Here is a 21,447-nt window from a genome sequence, read left to right on the forward strand (position 1 = left end):
CGAATATTTATTTTTGGTCTTTTATATTCAAGTAAACCTTGGGTTAAATTGAACTTCATGGTAGAATGCTCTATTTTTAAACTAAAACTAAACTGTCAATTTCCGTTCTTTTCAATATATGGGTCGCAACGCACTGGCGCATTCAAGCTGAGCCATGCTATTAAGTAATTTGGATTAATTTTATTTATAACTTGGCTCTTATCAGCATACTACTGACGGGGTTCCCTGATTCATCTCATAACGATCAGTGTGCTGCAAGCGTCAGTAGCAGTAAAGATGCAGAAGTTCATGTTCTCAGTTCTGCTTTCCGCATGGTTCCTCACAATTGGTAATTTGGTATAATTTTTGGTGTAACGTTTAATGCTAACCAATTAATTACAGCAAGTGTTTCGAGTCTTGTGCTGAATCAAAGTTGTACCACACCCGGTGGAAACCACGGTCGCTGCGTTCCGGTGCGCAGCTGCAAATTTTCAACAGAAATTCTTCGCAAAAATGACTTTACAGCCGCCGATCAACGATACTTGGAGAGTTTTCGCTGTGGTAAGCTGCCTGGCAGTGGTGAGGTACTGACCTGCTGCCCAAGACTACATAGTGAAGACAACTGTGGTCAATTGACGATGCATGATAACATCCTGGGAGGAGAGGAAACCGAACCGGAAGAGTTTCCTTGGATGGCTATGCTTGGCTACAAGGACAATACAGGCCGTATAATGTATGGCTGTGCAGGGACACTGATCAACGAACGGTACGTCGTGACGGCTGCCCATTGTATCATTAATTCACGGGTTCAGAAATTGTGAGTATTTTCATTTACGTATGAGTATGATGTTCAATTGGAACAAAACTCTTTCAAATTTCAGGGTTGAAGTTCGGCTTGGTGAGTGGGATATGGACACTACTAAGGATTGCACAACAACACGCTGTTTTGTGGACTATCAAGATGACTACCCCATAGAGAAAATTATCGTTCATGAGGGATACTCTTCCCGGCAACTAAACAAAGAGCATGACATTGCGCTTCTTAAACTATCCACCGCTGTTGAAAGAACGGCACTGGTAGCTCCGATATGCATACCTACACTTGAGATGGCCAATTCACTGAAGCTTGTTGGAGAATCCTTCGATGTATCTGGCTGGGGAAAGACCGAAAATGGTAACATTTTAATCTCCCATCATGTTCTACAACTTCTGTCCATCTCCTAACGAATTTATCTCATTACAAGGATTTTCAAGTCGCCGGAAAATGAAGGTGACCCTACTCGGGCAAAACATGACCATGTGTAATGCAGCGTTTGCTGAGGCTGGTGTGACCTTCACCGCCAATCAGCTCTGCGTCGGAGGATTGGGAGGGAAGGATTCCTGCAAAGGCGACTCCGGTGGACCGCTGATGGCAATTTTGGAAAACCGTTGGCACCTGGTGGGGATTGTGAGTGTCGGTGCAAAAATGTGCGGTTCAGAGGGAATACCGGCCATCTGTACTCGATTAGGAAGTTACCTGGATTGGATGGTGCAAAAGATCGAGCTGGAAGGTCGAGTGAGTTAGGAACAATTCGTTAGATCAATTAAGATCTTGTGCATTAAAAAACCATATTCGATTTGCATTAAGAAGCTTTGTGGTAATGCCCTTCGGAATAACAATATGACATTCAAAACCGGTTTCTTCAATTCGGTCACACTGCAAAGTGTACTAGGCTAGAGGAATCGGAAGATGAAGACATTAAGGGGAGGAAACTGGTTTCAATCAACTCAAGCGCTCACTAGGATATTTAGATGAACTACAGTCAGGAATCCTTATTGCCGGGTAAACGGAGGCGTGTGTAAGGAACTGCGAATACTCACAGCTTATGGGATTTTTACTAATAGGGACTGTGGTGAATTATCTCATTTGTTTCAATTTATAAAGCTACACTGTTTTCGATATAGTTCATGTACTGGGTTAGGCCAACAAGCCTGATTGATTTAATGCAGGTTTAATTGGGAACTACACCGCTCATATGACTTCTGACGGGCACTATAATATATGGAATTTGGGTCCATCGCAGAATATCATCGCAGAAGTCATGGTCATGGAAATTTGCTGTCTCGAGCAAAGTTGTTTAGGTGACAAAGTCCTTTCGGTTGGTGGCCATATTAGTGCAGAAATCTCTCACTACGTGGCACTAGTGTGCATGCGAGCTTCCTGGATATGTTATGTCTTGAAAGCCTGCTCATATAAGGTGTTGCTATGCAATGTTAGTATTTCCGGAACAGAGGAGGTGTGTAGAGGTCGGATATCGGTGTAAGAATCAAAGATGACAGCCATCTGTTAAAGAAATACTGTCAAATACCCTACAATATGGGTATTTTGCGGACGGGGATGACGTGTAGAGGTCGAAAATTGATTTATTGGAATACAATATAGCAGCCATCGGTTTTTGAAATACTGTCAAATACCTTACAATATGGATATTTTCGAATCGAGGACGACGAGTACACCCAACCGGGGGATGTAAGAAGATTCATCATCAGAGGATGTTATTGGAGACCGCATGAACAGAGTATGCGATGTATCGAGCCTCAGTCCAATGCAACAAAATGCAGAAAGAGAAATGTGAAGTGTATTAGTGAGTGAAATTAATCATTTAAAAAAAAAAGTGCCGACTGGGAGACTGGAACCACGAACGTTGCGATCAGCGTTGCCAGTAAGCCAGATTTATCTGGATCTAAAAAAAAAATTTAAAAGAAAAGAATTTGACGGTCATTCAGAAGAGTGTTCCAAGGAAATTATTCAGAATATTCTAAGGAAATTTTATAGAGAAAAAATGGAAATCATTACCAGTTTGAGGGAATTGTGGAATCAGAGAGCGAGTTATAAGAGATTACAAGAGATAATGCTAAGCACTCTTAGAATGTTATAAGTTTGGATATTATCAAGATTAGTTAAGAGGAATCCAAAATAGAAGTATGATGAAATTCTAGGATGATTAAAATTGAACTCTGTAAATGAAGTAAATTCAGACTAACAAATAATTTCATAATCTGGGACCCAGGAAAAATATGAATTTCAGAATTTCGAATCATTTCATGATCCTGAGACTTCAGAAATCACGCTTTCAGACTTTCATTTTAGTTATATAATAATATTATTCTTTGGCATGAAATTATGTGTAATGGTCATGTGGAGTTACCCGTAGTTTAGGTAAACTGTGTGTGAGTACCACGGTGTTAGGCTTTGATTCTCACTTCAGTCAGGAGAATTTTAGTTTAAAATAAAATTTCCTACTGATCTACCGAGTGTTGTGAGTTGTATGATGTCAACTTATAAAAAATTTAAGACATATTCTGGTACTGCATCAAATATTAAGGACTAAATCGACTATAAGTTTAAAAAAATCATCCCATCAAAGTTGCTTGACTCTTTGCTGCTTCAGAATATGCAGTATTTTACCAAAAATTTCAATCAATTTTGAAATGCTGCGTAGTTGATATTCAAACTTTTTGGGAACACTGTGTCAATACTTTTCTTAACTTTTGGATGATTTTAGCAATGCTAACAAGTTGGCTTATATATTTTTTTAAACATGGATTTCATAAACATTCTGGAAGACTTTGAATAAATTCCAGATGATCATCCTGACCGATTTTAACTGGAGATTGGCACATCACTTTGATTTCAATAGCATTGAAATTGTCAAGAACGTCGAGGATTGCCGTCAGCTCCAAGCAATGTTAGACCAATTTGTTGATTGGTGCCGCTTAAACAAGCTTTCCGTCAGTATATCAAAATGTGTGGTCATGACATTTAATCGCACAAGAACGCCAATCGTATTCGATTACTCAATTGATGGATTTGTGCTAGTAAGAGTAGAACAAGTAAGCGACCTAGGTGTAATGCTGGACCCTAAACTTACGTTTGACTTACACCGTTCAATGGTAATCACTAAGGCTAATCGTCAGCTTGGTTTTATATCAAGAATCTCAAGAGATTTTTCGGATCCGTACAATCAGCGATTTTTCACTCACTCACTCACTCACTCAACGATCAGCAAATCGCTGATTGTGACTCATAGAAAGCAAAATTTACAGGTTTTATGTTTCAAGCGCATACTGTGTAACCTCTTCTTGTAAGTTACAAGAACAAAAAATTGTGACAAACAAAAAATGTGTAAATTTTGAACCCTAATATGGGTAAATACGATCCATATTGTATGAGTAAGTTTTATCAAATTTGACTAACATTTACCCATACTAGGGTTCAAAAATTTACAAATAATATGAGTTTGTCTTCTTTAGTCTAATCTAGGTAAAAAACTGCCTTCATTTAGGTTATCTGTTCTTAATGTGTTCTGTGTATAATTTTTTAAATGTGAATGCATTGCAATGATAAGATGATGTGGTTCGTAGTTGACCACCATATTGATCATAACTTTGTTTGCAGACTCAGAAGGCATTGATGACGACGATATGGTTCTGGAGTTGAATGGTCAGGACTTCGTGCGCTTACGATTGAGGACCAAGACGATCAAGTATATTCAGCGAATGCAGACAGAAATTCGTAATGCACCTGTATTTGAAGAAAGTGTTGATGATACCATGGATGCAACTCATGCATCAGCTCAATCCGATGATCAGACAGACAACAACCAGATGGAAACCGTGGAAGATCTGCTGAGTAGCGATGAGGACGATACCGTAGCCGAGTCTGCACCTAACCCTTACAAAGGGATTCGTCTCGAGAAGGTAAGTATCTTCCGTCACGACAATGATGATGGACCAAATAATAGGGTGATTCGGTGCAAGATGGGTCACGAAGCCAGATGGATAAGCTAGTATATTTGTTAATTTATTTGATTGTCAAAATCAACAGGTTCAATACTCCAATAATGGTTTGCTTTTTAAAATAGCATTAAGGCTACGTTAAGCTTGACGATGTTGACTATCAATAAAATGACCCATCTTGTCCAGTCACGCATGTTGCTCTACCTTACCTATAGGTAGATTCGTATTAGTCTAATGTACTATTTTTCACTTTTAGAAAACTAAAATCGATAGGGTCCTTAAGAGGACTACCACTAGGCTTCAAGTAATGAAGTCCTTGAAACAAGGCAACAAACCCACCGACAAACTACTCACACAGATCAAACGAATTTTGTGTGATTATCTGCGTTTGGATTATGGAATGTAAATATTGACCGTCTTTTTAAAAAGAAAGTAAAATCCTCAATCATACATTTCGATACATTCTAGTCGACCATCAGCATTTCACAAACATTTACTGCCAATCTCCTTGGTGTATTCTTATTCTTACGATCGAGTACACCGAACATTCCACAAGCACTGTGGTTTTTTCCGCAGGCAAGAGGCAAGCATCGCCATACAGGACGTCTACATAACCATCTTGAGTACCTCGTTCGACGGACAGGAAAATAATCCGCAGCAAGACAATCCCTGTGCCGGAAGATCAAAATGATTCCAATAAAGACATTCAGTATAACTTAACTGATATCAGACAGTTGGTAAATTAATTCTTGATTCATTAATATTGAATGATTAAATGTTTAAATTGTGCTTTATAGGTTGAAGAACTAAAGTTTCTATGTCCTGGCCCAAATACAAAGAATCGGGTCGAAGAATTGTGATAGATTTCACCAGAATGAAGAATTTCACATCTTCATGCTAGATTTTCCGGTAGCTGCGCCATTTGATAGGATTTATATTACTTTTTTATTTTTCTTACTAAGACGACTACAAGTTGTGTAATTTAGACTATGTTGATTTTTTCCGAAACAATTAGGTGGCAATAAGAAAAATTTATAATTATTTTAGTTAATTAATTGAGTTAATTATTTGAGTTTCCACTACGGGGTGGTAAAACCAATACTAAATTTTGATTTAATTTATTTTAGATTTCAATCGATTTTCAAAAAATATACCCTCAGGCTCCGCAGCTTGAAGAAGATTTTGATATTTGGTGCAACAAAGTGCTAGCGGCTTATCCGAATACGTTGAAGTATGTAGTAGTAGTAGAAGTAGAATCAATGGAATTGATAACTAATGCCTATTTTCACAGACACCATACGGGCATTCCCAAGTAACAATTTTGGTTTCATGAGGGTTCTGTAGACCATGATTTAGACTTGTAGAATGCTATAAAACCACGATAAAACCTGCTATGTTACTTGGGTTGGGAATGATCCGATTGAAGAATCCAAACAGATGAAAAAAGCGAAGCAGGATGACGACAAAAGCTCATCCAGCGTTAATCCATTGGCTGGAATCGTTGAATGGATTCAAGTACATATAGTGCATGATTTAGCTATGGCTTGTAACCAAATTATTTCCAATTCATTTAGATGGATGACCCAATACCAACATTGAACCATGAAACTCCTACACTTAACGTCCGTGGAAAATTCCCTGAAGACAACACCGATGGAATTATCTCCTGGAAGAACGTCAATATTCCTCTGAAAAGGAATTTCTTGGAATGTTTTCATATGTTGTGCATGTCGTTGTCTGTCTTCAATGTAGATTGTTGATCAAGCGACAAGCAATTCTTTGCATTCTTTAAGTCAGTTTTTATGGAGGTGGGAAACATAACAACTACGAGCGAAAAGTTTCTCTGTAGTTTGGATTGATTTTTTATGGTTGTTGGTGCTTCCTATCAGTATCCTAAATATATGAGAAAAATAAAATGCAATTGGGGGCGACCCCGGCGTAGTGGTTAACATCCTTACCTCTCACGCCAAAGTCACGAGTTCAAATCTCACCCCCGGACAAGTCACGAATGACCCAAGAGTGTTAAAGTAACTATAATAAAAAAAAAAATGCAATTAACATTGAAATAAATGATTTTCCTCCTGGCCATCTTATTATTATTGAAATTAAATAGTTTTTTTTCTGACAAAACTTTTTTATATAACTGGGTAACACGGTACAAACATGAACCAAATAACTGTCTTGTCGGTTAAATTGCAGCAAAATAAACAAAACAACAAAACTGGGTTTTCCAGTATACGCAACTCGAACCAATTACTGAATGAACAGTTATTTTTGACAAATTGACTTTACGGGCAGTTCGGTAATGCAAATTATTTCTGTGATGATTACTGGGCGATCCGCAATTCAAAAACCCAGTAAAATTTTACTGATTTCAGTGATCTAAAATTAGTGTGTAGGTGAAAGCATATACAGAATACGGAATAAAAAAAAAAGATTAAAAATTATTACATCGTCTGCAAGGTAAACTTCAAACATTCGCTGCGATGTTCATGAACAGAGGATGATGGTAAATGGAACTAACATTCATTGTAATATTTTTTTTGCTTTGCGTGTAGTAGTTGGAAATCAACGATTGACCAACCAATATGGAATCCAAGATGGCGGTCATCAGTTTTCGAAAAAAAAGGGTCAAATACAGGTGGAACTTTATTACAACATGATTTCATACCTAACTGTTTACCTCTAACTGTCTGCGATGCTTGGATTCTGGATGGCAAGTCGATGCTGCAAGTCGAAGAGCAGCCCTGGTTAACATATTTTCACTATTTTCCTAATTCCGTCTGAAATCGGGTTCACAAGGGAACCATCAGGCCTCGCCTTTCAAGTGATACGAGTTGAAATTTCTTCTTAGGGAGTGTTGAGCATTCATTCAGTGCTAGTTCTTTCGGTACCTTCTCTTTGCCATGCTAACGATATCTGTGGTTGATTATTATAATCTGTGCTGCTCCTGTTAATTTGTAATTCGCGTATTTGACGTAGAAGTGCAAGAGTAGATGAACCTGAGATCCCCTATCCTGAGTTAGCAGGTAACACAGTACATACTCTTTAATGCTCTTTAGTGCTAATTTAGACGCCTTGATACCCCGTACAGACTATGGCTTATATCATGTAATATAGGCTGTCTTACAATGAGCACTCATATATAGGATTTCCAGTGAAAACTAGATGTATGAGTGCTCATTGCAAGACAGCCTACATTACATGCCATGCCATAGTCTGTCTGGGGTATGAAGCTGGTGGAGCTTTTGATTCGAACATATTACAGGAATCAGTGATCAGTGAATCCATCATCTCTACACGGCCACTGAGAATAACCCAGAAAGAGAGTCACAGAGATAAGTGACTCTATCTCTGGGTTATTTTCAGTGGCCGTGTAGTGCAGTGAACTTGTCAACTCTTTTCTTTTCTTACACTGAAGCAAAATGCATCTCTGGTTTTAAGATACAAACAATCAAAGAAATTGCGTGAGAGAGTTGCAATGAAATCATTCTCATACTATCCTGAGTTGCGTTAGAAACCACAAAGGAAAAGAAATTTAAAGTAAACTAGCTAATGAACTAACTAACTGGGATTTGATATTTTTTTGAACGACGATGCAGCAATTATTTTAACCACTATTGAAACAAATATTTCAACTGTCCAAAAACTTATCCAGTCATCAATGATAGAAAACAAACCTAATATTTTATCGTATTTATTTTTATAAGTTGTATTAAAATTTTAAAGAGATCAATGAGAGAAGTTCTTAAAAAATCTTCAATGACACGGGAAATGGAAATCATCAAATGCTGGATAATCATAAGTCTTTTCTCGTTGTTCTGAGGAGCGAAAAACAAAATATCTTATATCTATATACTGATTAACATTTCAAGCTGAACAATGCATTAGGTCCTAAGTAACATTGATCGATTCTCTTCATCGACTTTCTCTGTCGTTAATAAATTTGGTACAGAACCGTTTCCTGCCGTGCTTATCATATTAGAAGCTAGATATTAGCTTCTCTCATCGATTTGTATGCTGAAAATAGCTGGGAATGTCTTAACATCGTCGAGAGAATACAAAGAGAAAGTCGACGAAGAGAATCTGTCAAGGTCAAGGTGAATTCGAAAGCCGCTAACAACCAAATTAGCGTAATAAACTCAAAGTCACTTTTCGCCTCCAGTATCTAGCATCCTAATCCACTCGTCCTTCCAGCTCGATCTTTTCCGCCATCCAATCCAGGTAACTGCCTAGCCGGGTATACACGCCGGGCATTCCCTCCGAACCGCACATTTTTGCACCGACACTCACAATCCCCACCAAGTGCCAACGGTTTTCCAAAATTGCCATCAGCGGTCCACCGGAGTCGCCTTTGCAGGAGTCCTTTCCTCCCAATCCTCCGACGCAGAGCTGATTGGCGGTGAAGGTCACATTTGCCGCAGCAAACGCTTCATTACACATGACCATGTGCTGCCCGGGTAGGGTCACCTTCATTTTCCGGCGACTTGAAAATCCTTGGAATGAGATAGATTCATTTGGAGATGGACAGAAGTTGTAGAACATGATGGGAGATTAAAAGGTTACCATTTTCGGTCTTTCCCCAGCCAGATACATCGAAGGATTTTCCTAAAAGCTTCAGTGAATTGGCCATCTCAAGTGAAGGTATGCATATCGGATCTACCAGATGCGTTCTCTCAACTGTGGTGTTTAGTTTAAGAAGTGCTATGTCATGCTCCTGGTTTAGTTGCCGGGAAGAGTATCCCTCATGAACGATAATTTTCTCTATGGGGTAGTCATCTTGATAGTCCACAAAACAACGTGTTGTTGTGCAATCCTTAGTAGTGTCCATATCCCACTCACCAAGCCGAACTTCAACCCTGAAATTTGAAACAGTTTTGCTCAAATTTACCATCTAGTTTGTTCGAAAATAGTAAAACTCACAATTTTCGAACACGCTGATTAATGATACAATGGGCAGCCGTCACGACGTACCGTTCGTTGATCAGCGTGCCTCCACAGCCATACATTGTTCGGCCTCTATCGTCCTTGTAGCCAAGCATAGCCACCCAAGGAAACTCGTCCGGTTCGGTTTCCTCTCCTCCCAGGATGTAGTCCTGCAATGTCAATCGACCACAGTTGTCTTCACTATGCAGCTGCGGGCAGCAGGTCAGTACCTTGCCACTGCCAGGCAGCTTACCACAACGAAAACTCTCCAAGTATCGTTGATCGGCGGTTGTGAAGTTCTGTTTGCGTAGCATTCCGGACACAAATTTGCAGCTGCGCACCGGAACGCAGCGGCCGGGGTTTCCACCAGGTGTGATACAATTTTGATTCAGCACAAGGCTTACAACACTTGCTGAAGTTAAATGTAAAGCTTGGAATAGCCAGCTGGAAAGTAGAACTAAGAGCACTGATTTCAGCATCTTTACTGCTACTGATGGTTTGAATACACTGATCACCATGTGAAGTTTGCGAGAATCCTATACAACAGGGGAATTCCATATATTTAGGAGCATGCTGATAACAACTCACGATCAGGGATCGCGGTACCACAAGCGATAATGAATTGCATATGCGCCATATAAGAATGAGCCAGATAGTGTCATTTCACCATGTTGACTTTATGTCCACCATGAGTTGAAAATAATTACCGACATTCGAAGCTAAAAATTGAATCGCACACCCTAATCCTCAAAACAAAAATCCCCGTTTCAAAGATCTCAGCACGAATCTCGACGACGCGAAAGCGTTCGAAGGGTGATTCATAGACGAGGGCACGGTTAGGTATGAGTTCACACACTCAAGAAAAAGTGGCTTAAGCTGCGGGAAATATTTAATAATCATCAACACTATTGGCGGCAAGGTCCACCTCGGATTTCCTTTATAGGAAATACCAGCGCTGGCCTCGTCCAAATGCAGGTCGTCATTCAAGCAATTTTAAATAAACAACATTTTGAGATTTTTTGACGTAGGATTACGTCTGTGATTTCTATATGGAGGTACACTTTGTGAAAAAGGAAAATGGAACATGTAACAAAATCATGAAAGATTTTGAACGTTAATAACTCAGCTGCCCCTGGACCAATTTCAATAATTTTATCACCAATCGATCAGAAATATCTCTATGCATCTGTTAAATTTAAGACTTTATCATTTTTCAAAATGTCACTATTGAAAATTGGACCTGTGAAAAGCGATTTCCCTAACATAGATTTCAAAGTTGAATTTCATCCGGTCTCACCAAACGGTATTGATTCGAAACGAAATGCTACCTGCCGCCCTCATAAGCATCCAAAGGAGGAAGAAGCCGCACCACTATTGATCGGAATCAGTAGCTCTTCGTCAGTCGCTGTGGGTCATCTATGTCAAGCACGTCATACTAATGAATATAAACAGAGAGAACCCCGCTAAAATTCCTATTCCTACACAAAACACAAGCTCCTGCTGCAGTTATCAAATAAGATTTATAATATAAGTAGTGCAGTCATAGTCATACGTCACCATTGCGTACAACCCCATAGGGCTGTCTCTTGTAGTTTTTTATCCACTTAAAACCCCGCTAATCTGCACGTCATTTAGCGCAAGGAATGGAGTAAAGTGGAATGGAACGTTGTGAAACGGAACGCAGAATCAAAACAACAACAGCAATTAAGGCTACTAGAAACACGCGTTTGTGATGCCCATAGGGTTACTAAAAGTTCAAATTGAAAGTTCAGCCATTTGTAACCACATTTTCACAAAACTGCTCGACAAAATTAATGAATTGAAGAATGGGTAAGGATATGTTGACGTGATAATAACTTTGATGGAAGCCAAGAAATCCTCTGAACTTCCACGAGAAATCACTGGAAAGTTGGATTTAAGGGTCAGGTTTGCAGCAGAATTCATTCTGGTAAAAGGTATGCTGAGTTGAAATGCCGCCATATTATGAAGTAATGCAACTAACGACTCTTAAATTGAAAGAGACCTGAGATTCCTAAGTAATCAACAAGCCCGCTAATTCGCAATTTGCAATATAAGTCCAATATGGGGCTAATATAAAGCTCAGCATGCCCTATGTTAGCCGTGTATCAGCCTTATATTGAAAAAAAGACAAATTAGCGGACTTGTTGGTTACTTGGGTTAATCTTGCAACCTTCTGCTTGGCCTTATTAAGGCCTTGTTGTTGTAACCATTCAAACCCGGCGTCGCCGTAAAATCCGAGCTGAAGTGTAAGGCTGTACATCTTGTGGGCGCTGAGAGCCTCGAACAAATTCCTGTTCAAGTCGATTTACAACACCAATCGATCTTCCTGTGCTGCATCTATATTCGACCAAACAGTCAGCCCGACATTTACACCAAACACGCTGACTCCGTACAACAGCTCCTTGGTATGGCGAACCCTCACGATACAACCATAGTTGTGGGTGATTACAATCTGCCAAATCTAGCTTGGGAATTCGATGAGGACGTCAGAGGATTTCTGCCTCTCAATGCTTAATCAGAACAGGAACTCGCTGTATTGGAGTCCATACTGTCTGCTGGATTGAAGCAAATCAACGATCTGGTGAACACGAATGGTAAGCTTCTTGACCTGGTTCTCGTCAGTGACTCCGATTGCATCCAGCTGTTTGAACCACCTCTGCCATTATGAAAGTTGATTGTCACCACAAGCCGTTGGTTCTAAAAGTTGACTCCCGTTCGAGAGATCATCCGCTCCCGTACCCAGCAGCCCGCAGTGAGTATAATTTTGCACAATGTGATTTCGATGTTGTTAACACGAGGATTGCCGCCTTGGATTGGGTACAAATACTTGACCAACCCACCATTGATGCCGCCGTCTCCGTATTCTACGACAACATCTATAAAGTAATCCAAGATACTGTCCCGGTGAAGACACGGAAATCTTGTTTGCAATTCCAACAACCTTGGTGGAATCCGCAATTGCGTAATCTGCGTAACCGTCTGCGCAAAGCTCGTTACTTTCGTTCCCGGACCGCAGCAAACAAGTATACGGTACAGCTAGTAGAAGCAGAGTATAATAGTTTTCAGGAAGCTCGCTTTCGTGAGTACGTCGACAACCTCCAGAGGGGTTTCAAGAAAAATCCATCGTCGTTCTGGTCTTTTATCAACTCTCGGAAAAGATCAGCTGGTATTTCCGTGGACGTCACCTACGGTACTAGAAGCTCCACCACCGATATCGCTTCTGCTGACGTTTTCGCTGACTTTTTCCGAAGTGTTTTCGAACCCGATCAAACTCCTCCACCGCAGCAATACATTGATCAGCTACCAAGATACGACATTCACCTGCAGCAGCTCATCTTCAGTCAAGATGCTATTCTCAAAGCCCTTTGCTCAGTCGATCCATCGAAAGGTCCAGGCCCGGACCATATTCCACCGTCTTTCGTCAAGAACTGTGCAGCATCGTTGGCCACTCCCGTTATGTCTATTTTCAATCGATCGCTTAAGAATGGCGTTTTTCCGGATGCCTGTTCAACCCATAATCTCAGAGTTTCAGCATGGATTCATGAAATAGCGCTCGACAGTCTCTAACTTGATGACTTACACGAACACTCTTATAGGTAGCATCGAGAAGCGTCAGCAAGTGGACTCCGTTTACATCGACTTCTCTAAGGCTTTTGACAAAGTCCCTCACTACCTAGCCATTATGAAGCTAAGCCGCCTTGGTTTTCCACCGTGGGTCGTTTGTTGGTTGAAATCATACTTATCATCCAGGAAGGCTTTCGTCAAGGTACGTGATTCCAGATCCTAGGTATTCCATATACCATCGGGGGTTCCACAAGGGAGTCACCTAGGACCTCTCATTTTCGTTCTGTTTATTAACGACGTGTGTGATATGCTAAGTTCCTGCAAGTTGCTATATGCGGATGATCTTAAGCTGTACCGTGTGATCAAATCGGTCGTGGATTGTTGCGCACTACAAGCTGATATAGAGCGATTGTCATCCTGGTGTCAGATGAATGGAATGCAAGCCAATGCTGCCAAATGCAAAGTGATTACCCTTACCCGCTCTCACTCTCCGATCATTTTTGATTACTCTATGAATCAATCGCCGCTGGAAAGGGTTAATGCCATTAAGGATCTTGGGCTCATCTTGAACAGCAAACTACAGTTTAACGAGCACATATCCATGACAGTTGCAAAGGTCAACTCCATGCTAGGATTTTAGCGCCGCAATACTGCACAATTCGACGACGTGTACGCCCTGAAAGCGCTGTACTGCTCTATGGTCCGCAGTGTTCTTGAATATGGAGTACAAATTTGGGCTCCATATCATGCTGTTAATGTACTGCGCATCAAGAGAATCCAGAAACAGTTTACAAAGTTTGCATTACGACGTCTGCCATGGACAAATCCAGATAGCTTACCTCCGTACGAGCATAGATGTGCGCTTATTGGACTGCAATCACTAACAAATCGGCGAGTCTTTCTCCAGAGGATGTTCATATTTGACATGATTAGTAATCATATTGACTGCAGTTGTTCGCTCGGGAACATCAATTTTCAAACTCCAGTTCGCAGTCTCCGCAACTATTACTTTCTGTGGACTCCCGGACATCGTACTGCTTACGGTAATAACAATCCTCTCGATAGATGTTGCAGACTGTTTAATGATGTGTGTGATGTTTTTGATTTTAATATAAGTAGACCAGTTTTTAAGAATAGGATTAAGTCACTTTAAACAGTCTGTATGGCTAAAATGTCAAAGATGGTGGTTTAATAAGGTTTAATAAAATAAAATAAAAAAATTATAGAATAGGCCTCATCAGCTTTTGTAAATCAAACTGCTCTGATTCACGAGAAAAAGCCGCAAGAAACTTAGCTTAATAAAGATGTTAAGGCCTTTTCAATTGATGATCTTGAAGTGTCAAAAAAAATCAAACAACGTGCAAGCAACGTGACTCTAAAACTCTTCGATACAAAGTGGAATAGAACCCATAATTTCATGCTCAGTTAGCAATAGCGGTCACTCTAAGGCCACCAAGCTCCTCATACCATTCGTAGCCCCTACTTCGAGACTGATCAGATCCAGCAAGAACCAGATGAATGGGACTTGCAAGATTGGAAGTGACAGTGCAAGTCCATCGTCATGTCAGCCATATTTTGACTCCATCAAGTTTGTCCTCAAATTGGAACAACGCAGCCCAAGTAACATTTTAAGTTTTATCGTGGTTTTAAAGTGTTCTACAAGTGGTCATCAGAACCCTCATAAAACCCAAATTGCTACTTGGAAGATGTCGTAAGACGAAAAAAACAACAATTATACAAATTTCGGCCAACTGGCCCATTCCGCCTAGTGAACCATTCGGCCTAAAACCCATCAACATTTTCAGTATGGTTCTCAAAGATTTAATAATTGTTTTCACAGTAGTAAAATTTTGTATTGCATGATTTGCACAATCTTAATCTCAAATATCGGATAAATTGAGCAAATTTCTCCAAAAATAGCACAGTTGTTGGGGATCTCGAATCGAATCGAAAGAGTGCCACCCAGCATACAAACTTGACTCACCCTATCGCATATATTAACCTAGTATTAGGTATATAAATATAACCAGCACTATATCTGCACCGTCGTCACTAAGTCGCAGTCTTTTGGGCATTACCGAGATGACTAGTAAGCTTTGTGTAGTACTTTTCCTGTTAGTTGTGATACTGCTTGACCATTCAGCTGCTGCCCGTTCCGTTAAAATAAAAGGCAAACGTTCCCCAAAGCCATCGACTGGACAATTTGATGGATTATTCAACTGGGCTCAATTGATAAAATTGATCACAAAATTAAATTTAATTATTTTGGCCTGCCTAATGCGGCTACGACGTTTTGCCTAAATCCAACCAATAAACTGCAACAGGTGTCATCAACGTCATAAAACCAGGAACACGATAGTTCATCAGTATTAGTAAGTTACCGTAGTAAAATATGTTCTGTCCTTCAGAAGTACTTAAATATAAATTTATATTTGGTAGCCAAAATGAATGAAGCCGTCACCAACCAATGCCCAAGTCAGGCCCCCAGATCTTAAGTGGACTAATCTTTAGAAAGTTGTATGCTTGCTTGCTAAGCAAAATCCCGTTCTCATTAAATTCTACTATGATTCATTAAATGCAATCCAATAAAAAATCTTAAATTAACCAAACAATCACACAAACATAAAAAAAAATAATGTGAAAACGAGCATCAAACGGGCAAACAACCCTAGCCGTCTATGTAGTCGTAGGTGCAAATGTGGTTCATTGGCTGCAAAATAACAATAATAATCATAACGATGAAATCACCAGCTGATATAATCCCGTCGCAAAACGGCAATGAACCGTAATCAAGTTGGATAAATTGGCATTGATGGTCGCTAGCTACCGGTATACATTAAGCGCATAATAAAATGTGTACCGCACCGACGATTCCGGTCGTCCACCCTACTGCCCGTGGGGAAATTGCCATTATCGCCGACAAACCCGTGATGCGCCGACTGTTTTGCTATGCGTGCATGATGCATGCATCGACGATGCACAATGTTGCAACAAATATGCAAATATGTACCCACTTCGGCAGCCAGAACGTCGCGTCGCGTCGTCGTACGTCGTCGGCGATGGATGGGAGCGGGTGCTTATTATGCGATGCTCGGCGGTGATGTCTGAAGAGGATGACTATAATAGCGTGGTGACGATGGCGATGTCATGACGCTGGATTGTTGTTTGTGTTTTGGCTGTCGAACACAAAATGAGCCGATAATTTGCTGCCGTTGGGCAAATCATGTTCGCTTTCAATTGGGTACTGGGAGCGAACCTGGAGTCTGATTAACCTGTAAAAGCCCAGGACTTACATTTTATTTAAAAAAATATATATCAAGGAGATGTCATTGACGAATAAAATGCGATTTTTTTACAACATTCCGTTGAGTGGTTCTTACATCAGTGGGTGGTACTTCCCCCAGGCTTCTCCCTCTTCTTATATATACAAGAATATGTTGGCACAAGGGGATGTTTTTTTCATCCCACATACCTCAGATATCATACACCCAACCGGGAACTGTATGATTCTATTACAGATATGAGATACAGATATTAAGAGCTGAACACAATGACGGGTGGCTGATTCAATGGCCCACCTATTTTCGGATTGAGAAAAACACGTAAAACACCGTAATACAGCACATAATCAGACCGCTTGTATTAATAGTTTTTTACATACTGTTAATCATGGAGCTGTGTGATATCTTTGAAAAGTACACGTTTATCGGAAATTGTATACTTTATCATGATTTTCGAATGGTTTTGTTGAGTAGAGTCGTTTCTTGCACTTTCAATCAGTTGGAGATCTTCAAACTAGCTAATCGTCATACAGTTATTTGAATAATCTCTGATTCTGTAACCGTTTAGTTACAATGTACTAGGTTTTAATTTGTGCATGTTGTTTTAGGAAACTGTAGTGTTTGTTTAGTGTCAGTGCTGCGTTAGTAGGATTATTAGGATGGTAGGTAAAATTGCTGTTATTGAAAAATGTATAAATTTGTGTTAGTAGGTAGTTTGAAACTGATATTTGTTTATAAACTTAATTGGGTGTGACAGGATCGAAAGGGTGATCAACTGTGGTAGAAAAACTCAACAGGCGAAGGAGATGATATGGATGGGTGGTGATAAGCTACAAGGAAGGAAAATGGAGGAAATAAGGAACGAATTGAAAACTGGATGGGAAAAGGAGGGCTTTTGATAGCTGGGATGTTCAACCATTGCCCTGAAGTAAACCGGCGTTTGTGCCCAGAAGACGTGAGTGGAGTACAAAAGTGAACCAAAGTGCAGTGAACGACCTTTTTATGTTCCTGGTGTTCATTCAGGTGACTGAATTTTACCAAATATGATTTTGGCTTGGTTTTAAACAACCATTTGTCCTTTAGGACCTTTTTTTGGTTTATTCCACGGATATCCTCACGATCGGCACTTCTCGACTGTCTTGATCTAAATTTCAAGGATCTTCCACTCTCCGGCTTAATAATTGCCAGAAAGGAGAGCATCCTCGGACTCGCTATTCCTAATTGTTAAGGAGGAAGACCCTTCTCGGCTCGACCAAGGTGGCCTTGTCACGGTCAGCTGATATTCGCCAACGAAGGGAGACGCCGTTGACACCGAAAAGGCTACTTCAGTAGCTGCACAGGGATTCCTATATTCCCTGGTTGCGAACCCGCGCAAACCCAAGTCTTAAATCCGCCATTGTAGTGACCACAGCTCCAGTCACCAGGTGCCATCTTCTATACTAGTGAAGACACCGATTCGCCATTGTCGACGGAGTGATCAAGCCACGGACCGCCATCACGGTCAAACAACAGCTGCCTAAATACAATCACCACCAGCGAGCGCTCGCCATCGTCCAGTAAACACCACCAAGGAAGCAGAAACACATAGAACACACCCAATAGTAGCCCAATAAAACCATCCGCACCATAATTCCTTTTGAATAAACTTCTAGACTTTTTCCACCCACACTTTAGCTTCCAATTAATTTCACCATCACTTAAGAAATCCCACAGTTTCAGCACAGTTTGTTCCACGTACCCCTTCGAATTACCCAGTAGCATGCCGGCCCTGTAACACAGTTCAGGGGTCTCATGCTACTGAGCTAGATATCCGGGAGTCTTGATTGAGCCATTAGGGTGAGTCTCATCTAGTCTCAATTCAGCTGACATAGTGAAGAAATATGTGAGGGATTATCTGATTGAATAGTTGATCAGTAGAAAGTCTTCTGAATAATTTATCAATCTTGTAAAAATATCCAAGAGACTCTCAAATCCTCCAAAGTTCAGTGATCGTCTCTGAATTTGCATTAATATCAAAAAATTTGGGAGCACTTTGAAGAAGTACCATGAACCGTGGGGAAATATCGAAACCATTTGTGGAATAGTTCTATCATTTTGGTTATCATTCGACTATGGTATTTTGTTATTAGGGCTTTGCAGAAGAATTATGAATATTAGGAAAACTTCGAGAGCTTAAGGAAAGTTCCATGAATTTTAGGGAAGTCCAAAGAACTCTAATTTATTGAGAAGTTTATAGAACTTTGGGCAATAAATTAGAACTTAGAGAAGTCAAGAATATTGGGAAAGTTCAAAGATCTTCAGAGATAATTCAAACAACTTCGTACATTTCAGGAAAATGTTGAAAGCTTATCGAAGATCTAGAGTAGTTTTAGGAAAACTTCAGAGTAGTTCTGAGGAGACCTTCAGAGTAGTGAGAACTCCAGAGAAATTCCATTGGCCTCAGGAAAATTTTCGGGGAATTTATTAAACTTGTCTGGACACGAATGTTCTTATTTTTGAATATGGAATATGGACAAAAATTGTCATTTTTTTTTTGAATTCTCATGTAATTTGATGTGTTGCATGAGGGTGTTGGTTCAAGAAGAAACTGACCACTTCCTCGGGGGTACCCAGAACATGTCGGGATGCGGCCAACATTACTTACTACCTTGGATGATTAATTGGTTCACGTCTTGAAGTTTCTGGTTAATGCAAAATTACAAAAAAATACATATTCTTCTTCTTCTTATTTCCTTTATTTAACGTCGGTTTCTGTTCTGCCATATAGTGCCAATCACCGATGGACATCGATTGCCATCCATTGACGGCGATCGACTGTGCTGGAAGGCAGGTTCCACACCCATTCAAACACACATTGGCCGGGACCAACGGCTTTACTTCCCTTCCGAAGGAAGACGTGACCAGAGATTTTTATGCCTCAGAAAAATCCCACCGACCTCGGCTGGGATTGAACCCAGACTCATTGGGGTGAGAAAAAAAAAATACACCTGAAAGCATTGAGCACTTCTCAGTAGGTTCAGTAGGTTGCGCTTTTCGCTTTGCCGCTACGCCACTATCATTGTGTTCAGCCCTTTATACAGAGCGAGTTTGTCATGTTAGTCGTAGTAACCGTTTTGTCTGTATCGTTGGTTGCTTTATGTGTTTTGGATTCGCTGATCAAGAATAAAAAATCGTAAAAAAAATAAACTTGACATTCCATGAATTCATGACAATGATTCATGATTTTATGATGGAAATTCGTGATTTCATAATGCAGCGGGAATATGACCAAAGAAGAATACTAAGATGAAACTGTCGGAAGAAAAACTTTCTATTTTAGTGTCCTCTTTCACGGTCCCTTTCATCCAATGAATACCCCCGTATGCAAGGTAATTTTGTGGTTTTGCTGCCCCTTTGCTAGAAATGAAATTTTGCGCACGTTTTTATCAAAACAATCACACCAATATCAGAGATGTCCCATTTTTTAATTACTTGATTAACAGCTAATCGATTATTTTTTGTTCGCTGTGCTGTCATTTTTCCACGAATGAGAGTGCAGCACATGTTTGAAACGATGGGTGATGATCCTCTGGAGAAGTTAATATAAGCATATAGGCATGATATAACCAACCGGTGAGCACTCGTATTTATTTCAGGTACCGTGGGGACATAATGTGTGATTAGCCCCGGTCCCTTTCAAATTGTATCATTATTTATGTAAGATCCTTATATTTGAAATGACGAAAAATGGAATGGAAAAATTACAGCACAGCGAACAAAAAATAAGCGATTAGTTGTTAATCGAGTAATTAAAAAATGGGACATATTCTCTGATTTACAGGAGTCTACTTTGGGTGTAAAATGCCCAATAAGCTTATTCAGGTAAACATAGCTTACTCAGTTCTGAATCAACCTAAATTGGCAAAAATATGCTGCTTCAGCTAAAAATTAGCTTATTCAGCTTTTAATCAGCTCGAATTGTTTGTTGGGAATGTATTACGTGTCAAAAGGGGGAGGGGGAGGGGTTGAGTTTCCTTAAAATATCGTGACATACTTAATGGACGCTCGGTTATGCTTAATACTCTTTCGATGTAAACACTTTACGCATTTCATTTATACAGCTTCAAGCTGTATTCAAATGTTATACGATATGAAGAAATCTTTACTCAACCTCTACACAAGCAAATCTAGCGATCTTAGTCAGCTACTATTGGAAAAGCTCTTATTGCATATCTAGTTACGCTTCTATACAGTTGTTATCCTGCTGTTTAGTTGTGTGTGAACTTGAAAGGCGCTTACTCAACCTTTACCCGATTATCCAATAATCTCTACACAGCTCTCTCTTGACGCCAGGTTAAATATTGTTTACGCTTTTTTTGTTGGAGGAATTCATCATGTTTATTTTACTGCGAAATCAAGTTAATCGAAATTAGTTATAAGCAGCACGACCAAATATGTACAATGTACCGGAACCTGGAACCGAACTCGAGACGACCGCATTGGCGAACTTTGATACTACCAACTTTGCTACGCCAACACTTTGAACTGACGTAAACAAATTTACATGCCCTTCTACAACAAGATCGCTGAGTCGCGTCTTTATATAAGTGCACATGAATCACTTTTTTCGACTAGTTAATTCAGCTTTGTAAAGAAGCAGAGTAAAAGCTGTAAAACTGCACACGTCTAAAACTAAACCTAGTTGACTTAAAATAGCTTCCAAAGTAGCGCGAACACAGTTTATTAGTTGAGTACAGGTTGTTTAGTTGTTGAAAAAGCACTTTTGATGTTTATGTTATTCAGCAAGAGTGGCTGGTTGTGTATAAACCATCAAATAAGTAATATATTCGCTAAACTAAAAGTTTAAAGTTGATTAATATTTGCATAGAAGTGACATTAGCGTTTGTTGGGTGATGTT

At 39.9% G+C, this 21,447-nt stretch overlaps 2 protein-coding genes across 3 annotated transcripts; one reads left to right on the forward strand and one right to left on the reverse strand.

Annotated features, from left to right (window-relative positions):
- The first annotated feature begins 248 nt into the window (after window positions 1–248).
- LOC135704137 (CLIP domain-containing serine protease B15-like) lies at window positions 249–2,346 on the forward strand. Of its 2 annotated transcripts, XM_065225575.1 has the most exons (5): window positions 249–328; window positions 382–452; window positions 505–796; window positions 861–1,153; window positions 1,224–2,344. In XM_065225575.1, the coding sequence occupies exons 1-5, from the start codon at window positions 312–314 to the stop codon at window positions 1,541–1,543; spliced, it is 993 nt and encodes a 330-aa protein (XP_065081647.1). In that variant the 5' UTR covers window positions 249–311; the 3' UTR covers window positions 1,544–2,344. The 2 variants fall into 2 exon arrangements, with proteins under 2 accessions (XP_065081647.1, XP_065081646.1); XM_065225574.1 differs by having other exon boundaries at window positions 382–796; window positions 1,224–2,346.
- Window positions 2,347–8,584: 6,238 nt separating this feature from the next.
- Window positions 8,585–10,164, reverse strand: LOC135704138 (CLIP domain-containing serine protease B15-like). The gene is made up of 3 exons (XM_065225576.1): window positions 9,682–10,164; window positions 9,325–9,617; window positions 8,585–9,254 (listed from the first exon to the last, which is right to left on the reverse strand). The coding sequence occupies exons 1-3, from the start codon at window positions 10,161–10,163 to the stop codon at window positions 8,935–8,937; spliced, it is 1,095 nt and encodes a 364-aa protein (XP_065081648.1). The 5' UTR covers window position 10,164; the 3' UTR covers window positions 8,585–8,934.
- Window positions 10,165–21,447: the final 11,283 nt, after the last annotated feature.

The sequence above is a fragment of the Ochlerotatus camptorhynchus genome, unplaced genomic scaffold (genome assembly GCF_037179485.1).
Source record: "Ochlerotatus camptorhynchus isolate MF236.1 unplaced genomic scaffold, CSIRO-AGI_Acam_v1.1 ptg000232l, whole genome shotgun sequence".
Lineage (NCBI taxonomy): Eukaryota > Metazoa > Arthropoda > Insecta > Diptera > Culicidae > Ochlerotatus > Ochlerotatus camptorhynchus.

Excerpts from the sequence above, each read along its gene's own strand:
- LOC135704137 (XM_065225574.1), top strand. The coding sequence starts at position 277 with ATGCAGAAGTTCATGTTCTCAGTTCTGCTTTCCGCATGGTTCCTCACA. Across the intron at positions 329-381 it reads CGCATGGTTCCTCACAATTG|CAAGTGTTTCGAGTCTTGTG; the intron begins GTAATTTGGTAT and ends AATTAATTACAG. Across the intron at positions 797-860 it reads AATTCACGGGTTCAGAAATT|GGTTGAAGTTCGGCTTGGTG; the intron begins GTGAGTATTTTC and ends TTCAAATTTCAG.
- LOC135704138 (XM_065225576.1), bottom strand. The coding sequence starts at position 10,163 with ATGCTGAAATCAGTGCTCTTAGTTCTACTTTCCAGCTGGCTATTCCAA. Across the intron at positions 9,618-9,681 it reads AATCAGCGTGTTCGAAAATT|GGTTGAAGTTCGGCTTGGTG; the intron begins GTGAGTTTTACT and ends TTCAAATTTCAG. Across the intron at positions 9,255-9,324 it reads CTGGGGAAAGACCGAAAATG|GATTTTCAAGTCGCCGGAAA; the intron begins GTAACCTTTTAA and ends TCTCATTCCAAG.